The sequence below is a fragment of the Pelmatolapia mariae genome, linkage group LG10_11, assembly GCF_036321145.2.
Source record: "Pelmatolapia mariae isolate MD_Pm_ZW linkage group LG10_11, Pm_UMD_F_2, whole genome shotgun sequence".
Lineage (NCBI taxonomy): Eukaryota > Metazoa > Chordata > Actinopteri > Cichliformes > Cichlidae > Pelmatolapia > Pelmatolapia mariae.
Window position 1 is genome coordinate 550456 of NC_086236.1, and position 14811 is coordinate 565266.

Here is a 14811-nt window from a genome sequence, read left to right on the forward strand (position 1 = left end):
TTCCCAAACTCCTTTGACTTGTTGTTACATTATTTTAGCATGTCCAACAAAAACAAACAAACAACCAGCAGTTTTTAAACGATCTTTTCGTTTATTAAAGGGAAAGGTAATCCAAACGTACCTGGCCCTGTGTGAGAATGTGCTCCTCGTGTTAAATCAGGAATTAACTGTGATTCTTCTTTCAAGTTTTCAGGGAAGACTGAGAATCTACACTGAAAAATATGACATTTTTTGAAGAGTTCAGTTTCTCTGCCACACCCACGCCCGATTACTGCCACACCTGCTGAAGCACAGGTCTGGTCAGGGCTACAGGAATGTTCCTCAGGCTGTGGCACTCCAGAGAACCACAGTTATCCACACATGGAGGAAACAGTGCTGATAGTTTGTTTGACGGTCTGAAAAATGCTTGGAAGGAGGAAAACACTGTCTCACAGGTTTACTGCACAGAGTGTGTTTATGAAGTAATCACAGTAATAAAGATGATAACAATACTTATAAACACATGAACACATTATATACCAACATTTATTGATATTTGCATCATTTAAGTGTAAGTATTTATTATATTATATCAGCTCTCCCTGATAGTGAGAACCTCCGAGCTCGTCCTGAGCAAAGCTGCTGCTCCTCCAACCTGCTCTCTAAGGTCTGGGCATGTCCGACTGGGAGGAGGTCATGGAAGTCCATCTCAGCTAGCTTGGGGATGCTGCAGCTTTTGCTCCAGACCATCAGGAGGATGTAGCTGGGATAGAGAGGTGTGGCAGTCTCTGTACAGACCAGACTCTGTCCCTGAGACCTGGACCAGCATGAGTCAGATGGATCAACAGTTTGTGTTAAATGTAGAAAATTCAGGAAAATGTTTTATTTAAGCAATGGAGGAAAAAGCTCGTTACCCAGGAACCAAAGATGTTCAGGAGATCCGTGTGTATACTGGCTCATGTTATACAGCTCTTAGATGACGTATTACACAATATGATAAATTACCGTGGACTAACAGTTCTTGTGTGTGCCATTAATAACATGACCAATAATTATCAAAATGTGATCAAACGTTCTTTATTTTATTGTGTGACACATTTTTTCTCCTTTGCTGCTACGATTCCTGCTCCCACTGCTGCTCCCAGTGCTGCTCCCAGTGGACCTAAAATGCTCCCGAGGCCCGCTCCTATCCCAGCAGCCTTCAGGATCTTGTTCTTCCTCTCCGCCCGTCTTCTTGCTTCTTCTTCTCCCATGTCTGGATTTTCTCTCCGAAGTCGTACCATCTCTTCTCTGATGGCTCTCTCAGCTTCCTGCAGCATGTCATTGGTGTAGTATGTTGCTCCATTTCTCTGAACCATGGTGTTGATCTTCTCCAGCAGCTCTTTGACCTGAGAACGAACCTCACTCTTGTTGTTAAAAACATGATATCTTCCTCCGCACTGATTGATGAAGCGATGCAGAGGCCGATTTCCACTGATTGATTTGTCGATGTCGACTCCGTTTGGCAGATTGTCTCCATACGTGAACAAGACTATGGTGTAACAGGCTGCATCCACTCCAAATATCTTCTGAAGGATTTTCATCGTTTCTTCTTCTGCTTTTGTAAACCTGCCGATCTGGATCACAACCAGGAACACGTGAGGACCGGGAGCAACAAAGGAGACGCATTTAACGATCTCCGTCTTCACCTGCTCCTGAGTCAGTAGGGTGTCAAACAGACCCGGAGTGTCAACTACATCCAGGATGTGACCATCCACCTGCCCTGTTACTTTGCGACACCCAACTACTGATGAAGAAAAAGAAGTTATAGACTCAAAGGCTTTTCTTCCTAAGATGGTGTTTCCTGATGCACTCTTCCCAACTCCAGTTTTCCCAACAAGCACAATCCTCAGGTGTGGGAACTCATCTGTCAATGCTTCTGCTGGAGAACATAAACAGACAGCGTTAGTGGGACTCCCATGTCATCACACAGGTCATCACACAGGTCATCACACAGGTCATCACACAGGTCATCACACATGTCATCACACATGTCATCACACAGGTCATCACACATGTCATCACTCATGTCATCACACAGGTCATCACACAGGTCATCACACAGGTCATCACACATGTCATCACACAGGTCATCACACAGGTCATCACACATGTCATCACTCATGTCATCACACAGGTCATCACACAGGTCATCACACAGGTCATCACACATGTCATCACTCATGTCATCGCACATGTCATCACACATGTCATCACTCATGTCATCACACATGTCATCGCACATGTCATCACACATGTCATCACTCATGTCATCACACATGTCATCACACAGGTCATCACACAGGTCATCACACAGGTCATCACACAGGTCATCACACAGGTCATCACACATGTCATCACACAGGTCATCACACAGGTCATCACACATGTCATCACACAGGTCATCACACAGGTCATCACTCATGTCATCGCACAGGTCATCGCACAGGTCATCACACAGGTCATCACACAGGTCATCACACATGCCATCACACATGTCATCACACAGGTCATCACACATGTCATCACACAGGTCATCACACATGTCATCACACAGGTCATCACACATGTCATCACACAGGTCATCACACAGGTCATCACACAGGTCATCACACAGGTCACACACCCCTCCTCCAAAACCCCCTCTCTCCATCTCAGCACTTCAAGTGAGGAACGAGCTTCGCAAGATCAAGGTGCGGAAGGCTGCAGGTCCAGATGGCGTCAGCTCCAGGCTCCTGAGGTGCTGCGCAGATGAACTGTGTGGCATCCTAGGTTATCTGTTCAACCTGAGCCTGTCACTGGGGAAAGTACCACAGCTGTGGAAGACCTCCTGTGTGGTACCGGTACCAAAGACCTCCCATCCCAAGGACCTCAGCAGCTACAGGCCGGTAGCCCTCACATCGCATCTAATGAAGACCCTCGAGAGGTTGGTTCTAAACCATCTGCGCCCCCTGGTGAGGTCTTCTTTGGATCCGCTACAGTTTGCTTACCAGCCTGGCATCGGGGTGGAGGACGCCATCATCTACCTGCTGCACTGAGCTCTGACTCACCTGGAGAAGCCTGGAAGCACTGTGAGGATCATGTTCTTTGATTTCTCCAGTGCTTTCAACACCATCCAGCCACGACTTCTGAGAGACAAGCTGGAGCTATCGGGAGTGGATCACCACATGTCCCAGTGGATACTGGACTACCTCACAGAACGTCCACAGTATGTGGGGTCACAGGGCTGTGTCTCTGACACGCTGGTCTGCAGTACGGGGGCCCCACAGGGAACTGTGTTGGCACCGTTCCTCTTCACCCTCTACACTGCAGACTTCTCCATCAACTCCCCACGCTGCCACCTACAGAAGTTCTCTGACGACTCTGCCATAGTCGGCCTCATCACAGGTGAGGACGACTCAGAGTACAGACAGTGGACTCTGGACTTTGTAGACTGGTGTCAGCAGAACCAGCTGCTGATCAACGCCGGGAAAACCAAGGAGTTGGTGGTGGACTTCCGGAGACGCAGACCCACCACACTGACACCGGTGAACATCCAGGGAGTGGACATTGAGATAGTGGACTCTTATAGGTACCTGGGTGTTCACCTGAATAATAAACTGGACTGGAGCCACAACACTGAAGCTCTTTACAGGAAGGGTCAGAGCAGACTCTACCTGCTGAGGCGGCTGAGGTCATTTGGAGTCCAGGGAGCGCTTTTAAAGACCTTCTATGACTCTGTGGTGGCATCTGTCATTTTTTACAGTGTGGTATGTTGGAGCAGCGGTTTATCGGCAGCTGAGAGGAAGAGGTTGGATAAACTCATCAGGAAGGTCACCCTGGACCCAGTGCAGGTGGTGGGAGACAGAAGGACTCTGGCCAAAATAACATCTCTGATGGACAGAGTCTCCCACCCCATGCATGTAAATGTTGCTGAACTGCAGAGCTCCTTCAGTGACAGACTGCTGCATCCTAGATGCATGAAGGAGCGTTTCCGCAGGTCCTTCCTCCCTGCAGCTGTCAGACTGTACAATCAGAACTGCTCCCAACAAACACAGATGTTTACATCAGCACTAACTGCAATAAGTTAACCAACTGATTCGCGCTACAACCTGGTTTGCCTCTTACTTGTAGTTATTTTTATTTAATTTAATAACTGTACAATACTCTGTATATAGTAACCATTGTCCTTAATGTAAATATTTAAGAAAACTTGTGTATGTTTCTGTTCTGTGTACTGTTTGTTTGTATATGTGTCTTTTTGCTGCTGTTACAACCAAATTTCCCCTTGTGGGACAATTAAAGGATTATTCTATTCTATTATTCTATTCTATGTCATCACACAGGTCATCACACAGGTCATCACACATGTCATCACACAGGTCATCACACAGGTCATCACACAGGTCATCACACAGGCGCTCTCCAGCTGCGTGTCAGTGTCCCGCTCCCTCCCCTCACTCAGGATGGCCCCGCCCCCCCTGAGCCTCGTTCTGCTGGAGGTTTCTTCCTGTTAAAAGGGAGTTTTTCCTTCCCACTGTTGCCAAGTGATTGCTCATAGGGGGTCACCTGAATTTTGGGGGTTCTCTGCTTTATTGTAGGTTAATTGGCTGAAAAGATTTTACACTGTTCAGGATGTTAAAATCTTAATCACACATCTCGTTATTTCCTTATTTTAAGTATAGAAACTTTCCACAATCGCTGTTCAGCATAAGCTCCGTCTCCCCTCACTGTTCGTTACATGCAGAGGGAAACCTTGTGGTTATCTAAGAGGACCCAAAGACAGACGCTCGAGGCAGGAAGCAGGTTCAATCAAATACAAGCTGTTTATTGGAGGCTGGAAAAACATGAGAAACAAAGGCAAAATAACACGAAGATGAAATAAACTTAAACCTAAACTTGGGAAAAACTAAGTATCAAAGAACGTGAGAAAAACTACAGACCATGAACATAATGAGGTGACCAGACACGGGTAGGATAAAGGAGAAAGGAAGACTGGTGACCTAAATACACAATGAGGAAAGTGGAAACACCTGGTGAACACAGCTGATACAAACGAACGTGACGCCATGGGGGAAGCAAAACTAAACACACTGAACATGGAGACACAAGACTGTCAAAATACAACAGGAAAAACTCAGACGTAGACTGACACAGGAGGAAACACAGATGAGAGAGGAATCACAAAGAACATCCCAGTCAGTTGACTCAAAGCATCCCTGCAGAGTCTCTTCCGACTCCCTTGTCCATGTTGTAACCGTTTTTGTGGTTGCAGGTTGTCTCTGAACGGCAGGTCTGTAAAGGGGCTGGAGGTAGACCAGGTTGTGATCAGCCCTGCCCAGAGGAGGGAGAGGGCTGGAGGTGTATGCCTCAGTAGCATTGGCATAAAACAGGTCCAGTGTTTTATTGTCTCTTGTTTTGCAGTCCACATACTGCTTGAATGTGGGTAGAACAGTGGAGAGGTTCGTGTGGTTAAAATCGCCCGTTATAGCCACAAACGCAGCGGGGCTACGATTTAGTAGGTCCGCTGTTGCAGAGCTGATGACGTCATACGCCTGCGCCGCGTTGGCATCAGGGGCGACGTAAACAATGACGATAATGGCGAAAGGAAGACTGGTGACCTAAATACACACAAGGGCAATGAGGAAAGTGGAAACACCTGGTGAACACAGCTGATACAAACGAACGTGACGCCATGGGGGAAGCAAAACTAAACACACTGAACATGGAGACACAAGACTGTCAAAATACAACAGGAAAAACTCAGACGTAGACTGACACAGGAGGAAACACAGATGAGAGAGGGAGCGAGGGAGCATGAGAGAGAGGACATGACCGGCAGGGAAGCCGTGGAACAACACACAGGAAGGGGAGACGTGACATCTCGACAGGACAACAGGAAAATGGAAATATAACTAAACAATAAAGAGAACACGATACTCAAAAAATAGAAAACCCAAATTTTACTACATGCCAAAAAACACCATAAACTAAAAGGCTGGGTCACATGACCCAGATCCATGACACTATTCTTCCAGTGGATCCAGCTGTTGATGTGCTCTTACAATATAAAGCCGACTGTTGTTGTGATTTGGCTATATACAAATACACTGAATTGAATTGACAGTATGCAGATTTAGGGATGTAGTGACCGTTGGACACCGTCTGTGCATTTCAGGAAGAGATACAAGACACTGACTCAGTGATCCACCTCAGCAGGATCTACAGCGAGGATATCATGATGTCATACGGACTGGATAAGTGTGGGCGAATAGTTGCAAAGACAGCGACAGTGATCTGGACTGTAGGGGTGGATCTACCAGTGGCACGATACAGGACATACCATTAAATAGAAACATGACCTTTTTTTGTAAATAAAAGAGATATTTTAATACATTTTTCACTTTGTGGTCTGCTGCTAGAAAGAGATGCGTTGGGTCAGTGAAACAGTATAAACGCTGCACAGTTAGACTAAACAATCGACTCGATCTTTGAGGAAACAAAGAGAAGTGTGGGAGCGATGAACTGACTGGACATGTGGGGACAACTTGTGGAAGAAGACACAGGTAAGACTACTGTGGGCGGGGCATACAAGTACCAAGGTGGGAAAAACCCACAGTGTGTTTCGGTTAAAAAGGAAATCATCTGAAATGGCTCCTCTAAACGCTCTTCCTCACTGAGAACCAAAACAGAACCACAAACGTATTCAGCTGAAGAACGACATCAATGCAGAGCTGTGGCTTCTGAGGTATCTGGAATATTTTCTGCTTCCCTGTAAAACTCCCGGGAATGCAGGAAGCTTGCTCCAAGCTTACAGGAACCTACAGTCAAACTGGCTGAACAGGATCAAAAGATTTCACCTGAGCTCAGTTTCACTCATCAGGTAAAGGCTGTGGACAGCAGTGAGCATCAATCAGTTTGTATTCCACAGTAAAAACAGTAGAGCTTGTACTTTACCGTCTGTGTGTGGTTTCTTCATGTCAGAACAGCTGCTCATTGTTGGGTTGTGACCTTTCAATATAAACACCTGTAACTTCATATTGTCAGGTCTGACACCAACCACAGGTTTGCTCAGCAGAAACAATCAAAGCCTTTGTTTTCCTGCAAACTGTGTAAAATAAATCTGTTTCCAGCTCTGCGTGGTAGGGCTGGGTATCGACGTCGACTTCTGTGTTCAATTTGATTGAATTCAGACTCAGACAGTCAGAAATATCTTATTTATTCATTTATCAGTACTTATCCATATTTTATATCCATGTATTAAAACCGAAGCTGACACTGTGAGACTTCATCAGAGGTGTGAGCGTCACAGTAGAAGCCTTTGTGTCAAAGTAACTGAGGATAAAACAGACAAACATGAAGCAGATGTTCCTGGCCTGGCTTTTTATAGCAGATAACCTTAAAATATTCTGCAGTAGAACAAAAACTGAAGAAAACCATGAATGAACATGTGAACATGACCTGATGCTGCTGAGGCAGAGGTACAGACACAGCTGAGAGTTTGTAAAAGTTTACGTTTCCTCAGTGCTGAACAGCTTAAACGAGTCTTCCCTGTGGGAGGACGACAGCGCCGAACACAGCAGCAGACTGGTGCATAATAAGCAGTGAATAATGCAGAAAACAGAGATTTGATGGTAAACTGGTCTGTGAGTACAGAGAGAGCTGTGCAGGAAGTGTGATTTTATCGTGGTGGAAGCAAAACAGCCAAAGTCAGAGTGAATTCATGACGATGTTTATCCTCATCCTCTTTTGCTGCTGGTTCAGTGAATTTTGGTCAGATTGATGAAACCTGCAGCATCAGAGTCAGTGAGCTGTCAGCTTTTAGCCCCGACGGCGTGTCCGTGCCGTCACACAGGACACAGAAATAACCAATCACAGTTCAGTTTAACATGTAGCTCTTGGTTTTTTTGTTTTTTTGTCTAAACAGTAAATCAGAATAAAAGTTTTAAATGTACTTACGAGCTTTGGTGCCGGCCATGTTTGTGCTGCTCAGGATTACAAAGCTTTGCACCGACACCTTCCTGCTGCTGCTCTGTGCTGTACCGCGAGGACGCCGTCACTTTAACGCTCAGCCACTTGTTAAAGTTGCTGCAGGGCAGACTGCAGAGAGAAGAGAGCTTTCATTGGTTTACCAACCACACAGCCACAGTGTAAATAACCTGCAGTCCCAATGTGTCAGTGTGAGGGGATATTTAACCCTGGCTGTCAACCAAAAATGAGTTCCTGGTTTTAATTCTACAGCGTGCAACAACAACACTCCTGCTGTCACAACAACACTTAGATGCTGCAGGGCAGATTCCAGGGAGAAACCGCTGTCATTGGCCAGTGACCTGCTGTCTGTCTGATACCCAGACTAAACCAGGGTAAGATTTCCTCTAAAAGAGAAATTTCAGGCTCAGCCTCATTCTGGGACTGCAGGTTGTTTAGGCTGTGACATCACTGTGTGGCTGGCCAATGACAGCGGGTTTCTCTTTGGAATCTGCCCTGCAGCATCTTTAACTAAGTGTTGTTGTTGCATTAGATACAGTTGTATTAAAGGAAGGACCAATCCCGTCGGTACAGCACAGAGCAGCAGCAGGAAGGTGTCGGTGCAAAGCTTTTTAACAAACATGGCCGGCACACTAGCTCGTAAGTACATTTACAACTTTTATCCTGATTTACTGATTAGACAAACGTTAATAAATGATAAAAGGGTTAAAAGACCTACGTGCTAAACTGAACTGTGATTGGTTATTTCTGTGTCCTGTGTCTATGTCTCTTGTCCTGCTGTTGTTTTTATTGTGAAACATTTGTTTGAAGCTCAAAATCCTGAAATATGTGCTCCATGCAGTGCTGGAAACAGATTTATTTTACGTGGTTTGCAGGAACCAAACCATGAAAGACCGTGGTTGGTGTCTGCAGCGGTGACTTTATGACAAACTGATTTAGGAGATTTATTTTGATGCGCATACAGTAAACCTGCTCAGCCAGTTTGTGGTTAGCGTTCTCTTCCTTGTTGGTACAACGATGGAATGGTTTAGGATTTTTCTGATGTTGAACGTGGACATCCAGCAAACTCAACCAGAGGTCAGCGTGTTCAAAGCTTACAGGAACACCCAAGAGCTGCACAACAGCACAATGACAAACAGACTGAACAAGTGTGGCTGGTTTGGAAAGGTTGCAAGACCAACATGGATCTTGGGTTTTCTCCATCATGAGCAGCAGCACGTTTGGAGGAAACCAAACACCTCATACGAACTGTGGGCACGGCAGTGGAAGGACGATGATTTGGGCTTTGAGTGGATGTCTGTCCTACAGCTAAAGCTTGGACCAAACTGTGTCATCAACAGGACAAAGATCCAAGCACAGCAGCAAATCTCCAACAGAACAGCTGTAAAACAAACCGAGCTGCTGCAGAGCTTAGAGCGCTTTGCATGAATGAATGCTGCAAACCTCAATGAGCTGAAGCATCTCTGTGACGGAGAGTGAACTAAAACTGCTCTGCAGAGATGAGACAGACTGATGACGTCACACTGATCCATCACTGCTGTCAGAGACAGATGCTGCAGACTGTGTGGAGTCCGAGGTGCGGACCCAAAAGGAGGCGAAGCTATGACTTAACGAACAGCGAGCTGTTTATCAGAGGCTGGTAAAAAAAAACAAAAGGCAGATGACAACCGAGGCAAAACTAACTAGAACTAAACTGGGAGAACCTAAACGTGAAATTATCTCTCGATATGTAAAACTCTAAAAGTGAAACTGTGTACTGTCATTTTACCATGATTGTAAAATCTAAGATTTGGATTTTTACTCAGAATCTGTGATGTACATAGGAAAAAAAGACTGAAAATCGCACAACGTGGAAGAAAAGAACAAACTAATCAGTATGCAGAAAATGTAGATGTGGTGACTGGACATTTAAACAGTTTAAATCATCTTTTTTGTCATGATGTGCAGTGTGGCAGGCAGGAATTGGACCCAAAACGCAGGACTCAGAGGAAAAACGTGAACTCAAAAACTCTGCTTTAATGCAGGTTTGGAAGGAATACAAAACAATAACAAACTAAACTGGGAGATCCAAGAATATAATACACGAGAGAACACACAGCACGAGAGGGGAACCGACGTTAACGACGCGACAACAAGAACTAACTGACAGGGACTAAAATACACTGGCAGGCACATGAGGACACGAGGAACAGGTGGGCACACAGCTGGGACTCATGGACATAACGAGACACAGACCTACAAAGTAAAACAGGAAACACACAGACTATTTTACAACACAATACCCAGGGACCCGAACGGAGCACAGAGGGAAGACACAGGTAGGGATAATAAACACGACAACCAAACCCAAAGAACTAATACGAAATCAGAATAAAGTAGAAAATGATAATAATAAACTCAAAGCGCTGGGTCACCGACCCAGGACCATGACATTATTAATACGGCACCAATCAGACAATGGGCTGAAATCTCATTTACTGTCATTTACAAAACAAATTAGGCAACTGTGCCAAATGTAGATCCCTGAAGCAAAAATCAAACAAAGATGTAATCCTTCCTATCACACCAACGAACAGAGTGATGCATTTGTTTTGGACATAAAATAAATAAATATAATTCTTCTTTATTTTCTGTTGAATTTTCAGATATCTGTCTCATATTGTGCTTTTACTCCTTTTACATTTTCAAAACAGGCTTGTTAGTTTTTACTTTTGAGGGAAGCTTTTATTTCCCAACACTGAATGCATTCAAACATCAAAGTGATTTATTCTGGTTTGTAGTCTTTATGGGAGACCAGGTGTCCTACTAGGAGCCTTCAACACTCATGTGGGCAATGACAGTGAGGCCTGGATCCAGAACCCCAGCGGTGCTCTGTTACTGGACTTCTGTGCAAACCACAGTTTGTCCATAACAAAGACCATGTTCGAACGCAAGGGCGTCCATAAGTGCACATGGCACCATGTAGTGCAGGTTGCTGTTGACGCTGTTGACTTTGACTGAGGAAATTGCCTTGTGGTGAAAGGAATACTTCGAGGACCGCCTTAATCCCACTGGTGTGTCCAATAGAGGAAGCAGAATCTGGGGACGAGGGGGACGGCTCACCAATCATTGGTGGGGTAAGGTCACTGAAGCAGTTAAATGACTCCTTGGTGGTAGGGCCCCTGGACTGGATGAGGTTTGCCCTCAGTTCCTGAACCCTCTGGATGTTGTGGGGGTGGTGGTTCCCATCTTTAAGAAGGGGGAAACCATAGGGGGATCACACTCCTCAACTTCCCCAGGAAAGTCTATGCCCAGGTGCTGTAAAGGAGAGTCCGTCTGTTAGTCAAACCTCAGGTTTGTTTGTCCAACAAGTCTACATGTGTTTTGTGGACTTGGAGAAGGCGTTCAGCTGTACCCCTCAGAGTGTCCTGTGGGAGGTGCTTCAGGAATATGGGCTGTCTGGCTCATTGCTATGAGCCACTCGATCCTTATACAACCATTGCAAGAGCTTGGTCCGCATAGCTGGCAAAAAGTCGGATTTGTTACTGGTGGTTGTTGGACTCTGCCAGGGCTGCTCTTTGTCACCAGTTCTCTTCATAATTTTTATGGACAGAATTTCGAAGAGTAGCCAAGTGGCAGAAGGCTTCCACTTGGGTGGTCTCAGAATCTCATCCGTGCTTTTTGCAGAAAATGTGGTTCTGTTGGCTTTGTCAGGTGATGTCCTCCAGATCACACTGGAACAGTTTGCAGCCAAGTGTGAATCAGTGGGAATGAGAATCAGCACCTCCAAATCTGAGGCCATGGTCCTCAGCCGGGTGCCCACAGAGTGCCCACTCCAGGTCATGGATGCCTCACTCCAAGTAGAGGAGTTTAAGAATTTCTGTGTCTTGAGCACAAAAGCAAAGCTCTTGATTTACCGGTGGATCTGGGTCCCTACCATCACCTATGGTCTCGAGTTTTGGGTAGTGACCAAAAGAACAAGAACAGGGATATGAGCCAGTTGAGGTATGTTGGACATCTGATTATGATGCCTTCTGGGAAGGGTGTGTGGGGCATGTCCCACAGGGAAGAGGTCCTGGGGGAGACCTCGGCTGGCCTGGGAATGCCTTGGTGTCCCACTGGACAAGCTGCAGGAGGTGGCTGGGGTGAGGAAGGTCTAGGCTTCTCTGCTAATGCTGCTGCTCCCGTGACCCGGCATGAGACTAGCACAAAAAGATGGCCGATGGATATTTTCTTATTTTTTATATTGGTTAAACTTACACCCGATAATATTCTGATCAGTGACTATCAGCAAAATCACATATAAATCATGATTACTACTATTCTGTGTTTAACAATTAAAACATACTTAATATCATTTCTCAGAATCATGTATAATGATGCACCAGAAACAGCCACAGAGACACTAATCTGCCAAAGTCCACACTGTCCGACTGTGATGAGCTGCCTCAGGAAGGCCAACTAACGATATCTATTTATCTTCTTCAACAGATGCAAAGGACCTCCACCTGAGGATGGTGCTGCTTGGGAAAGCTGGAGTAGGGAAGAGTGCAGCGGGAAACACCATCTTAGGAAGAGAAGCTTTTCAGTCTTTTTCTTCTTTTTCTTCTGTAACATTGGAGTGTCAGCAAGAAACAGCCCAGGTGGATGGTCATACACTGACTGTAGTTGACACTCCAGGTCTGTTTGACACCACCCTGTCTGTAGATGAGGTGGTTACACAGATTGTTAGATGCATCACCTTTGCTGCTCCTGGTCCTCACGTGTTCCTGGTTGTGATCCAGTCGACCAGATTCACAAGCGAAGAAGAAGAAACGATTAAAATTCTTCAGAAGATATTTGGAGAAGATGCAGCACGTTATATTATGGTCTTGTTCACGTATGGAGACAACCTGCAAAATGGAGTCGACATCCACAGCTCAATCAGTGGAAATCGGCCTCTGCATCACTTCATCAATCAGTGCGAAGGAAGATATCATGTTTTTAACAACAAGAGTGAGGATCGCTCTCAGGTCAAAGAGCTGCTGGAGAAGATCAACACCATGGTTCAGAGAAATGGAGCAACATACTACACCAATGACATGCTGCAGGAAGCTGAGAAAGCCATCAGAGAAGAGATGGAACGACTTCGGAGAGAAAATCCAAAGATAGCAGAAGAAGAAGCAAGAAGACGGGCGGAGAAGAAGAACAAGTTCCTGAAGGCTGCTGGGATAGGAGCAGGTGTTGGATTAATATTAGGACCAGTGGGATCAGCCCTGGGAGCAGGAGTGGGAGTTGCGGTTGTAGCAGTGAAACAAGGAGAATGCGTTATACTGTAAAAACTGTTGATATTTAATCACGATTTGAGAGTTTTTGTGGGAGTTCTTTACAACAAGGGTACTCAGTGTGTATTTGGGAGCTGATGATCCTCATTATTAGTGACTTCTAACTTTCAGATGATTATCTGCGGTGCTCCTGATCTCAATATGTATGTATGTATGTATGTATTTAATGTCGCTTTTATTAGTGGGAAAACATTTTTCCTTGATTTCTCATGTGTAAAAGGTACAGAAATTATTCTACTCCTTTCATACTTTGCATTTGTGATTTCTGTAAATGTAATTACGGCTCGCAAAACCGGGTCACAGAGACACAGATGGTGATATTAAACTTATTTCAGTTCTTTGATGTCACTGTTGTTTTTTCTTTTTTCTTCCTTGACTTTTTTTCTTGCATTGGCATGAGGTGGTACAGAGGTTTAACAGGTAGTCCAACTCCTCAGGATGGCATGTAAATACTTGACACTGACAGCAGGCAAAACACAAACGAAGACAAGAAGGGCTAAACAAAGGGGATGCTCAGGACTAATCACTGAGACTTGCACACAAAAGGAATCCATGAACTAGAAATATATAGATATATATATATAAAAAAAACTCAGAAGCACTAGTGAATACTGAACTCAGAACAAAATAATACAGAACATGTACGTCAAACCATCTTTGAAATCCAAAAAACAAAGCTTTGAGTCCAAAAAAACCACCTCAAAATGCTTGGTCAAAAATCCAGGACAATGAGACTGAGAGAGCTGCACACAGCCATAAAAGGCCCTCAACTGATCAACAGGACCAATATCTGTGGCTTTGTACAAGAAGGAGCAGGATCACACTGGCCGAACTGCAAAATGACCTCCAGCAGTCCTTTTCTAACCAACCAATCAGAAACAGACTTCATGAGGGTGACTTGAGGGCCCAATATCCTCTATTTGACCCCAGTTGGCATTTGCTATAGCCTACCAGAACTGACCGGTCCACCACCCAGTGCTGTTCACAGATGATCGCAGCCTTTTATGTTCCAAACACCAAAAAAGTCCAAGAAAAGGCCGTGGGTGGCACCGGGAGGTTTGTTTTTGGAACGCACTTCTGACTCCATTGTTTAAAAATCATATGGCATTTATTTCGTGCAAAATTATAAACAAAAATCAACCAAATAACTTCTTACAACTTAAAATTAAATGAAAGTTAACTTAATTTGCTTTAACAACTTCAGAACTGGTCAAAAAATCATTTTCTAACCCTCCCATCTTCCCATCTGACATTTGGCAAACAAAAAACAAAAACATTTACCACACCCCTCCAGGGTGCTCTTAATCCTCTGATTAATGGGAGGGTTCATAAGCTAATAAACCAATCACTTTCCAAAAAACTTTTCCAAAAATTAATTACAAATTTACATAACAAAACTAGGTCAGTATATTCTTACAACTTTAAAGAAAAAACTAAAATGAATACAAATTGCATTTTATAAACATTCAACAAAAATGGCCACAACAGCAGATTCACCCTGTGCACATGGAAGGGTCTCAGG

The 14811-nt window shown here is 44.7% G+C and overlaps 2 protein-coding genes across 2 annotated transcripts in view; one reads left to right on the plus strand and one right to left on the minus strand.

Annotated features, from left to right (window-relative positions):
- The window catches only part of LOC134637343 (GTPase IMAP family member 8-like), a 67112-nt gene extending 53829 nt beyond the window's left edge, over window positions 1-13283 (plus strand). Inside the window, exon 3 of the mRNA XM_063487749.2 lies at window positions 12474-13283. Within this exon, the coding sequence (XP_063343819.2) occupies window positions 12474-13283 (810 nt within the window). The remainder of the gene's footprint in view (window positions 1-12473) is intronic.
- LOC135933645 (uncharacterized) lies at window positions 1062-2671 on the minus strand. Its single transcript, XM_065471769.1, has 2 exons — window positions 1948-2671; window positions 1062-1900 (listed from the first exon to the last, which is right to left on the minus strand). Exons 1-2 carry the CDS (start codon window positions 2669-2671, stop codon window positions 1062-1064), a joined length of 1563 nt encoding a protein of 520 aa, XP_065327841.1.
- Window positions 13284-14811: the final 1528 nt, after the last annotated feature.

What these genes read in the sequence shown, in the direction of transcription:
- LOC135933645 (XM_065471769.1), bottom strand. Translation starts at nt 2,671, where the DNA reads ATGGAGAGAGGGGGTTTTGGAGGAGGGGTGTGTGACCTGTGTGATGAC. An exon ending in TGACCTGTGTGATGACCTGT is followed by an intron (nt 1,901 to 1,947) that starts GTGATGACATGG and finishes TATGTTCTCCAG; the next exon opens with CAGAAGCATTGACAGATGAG.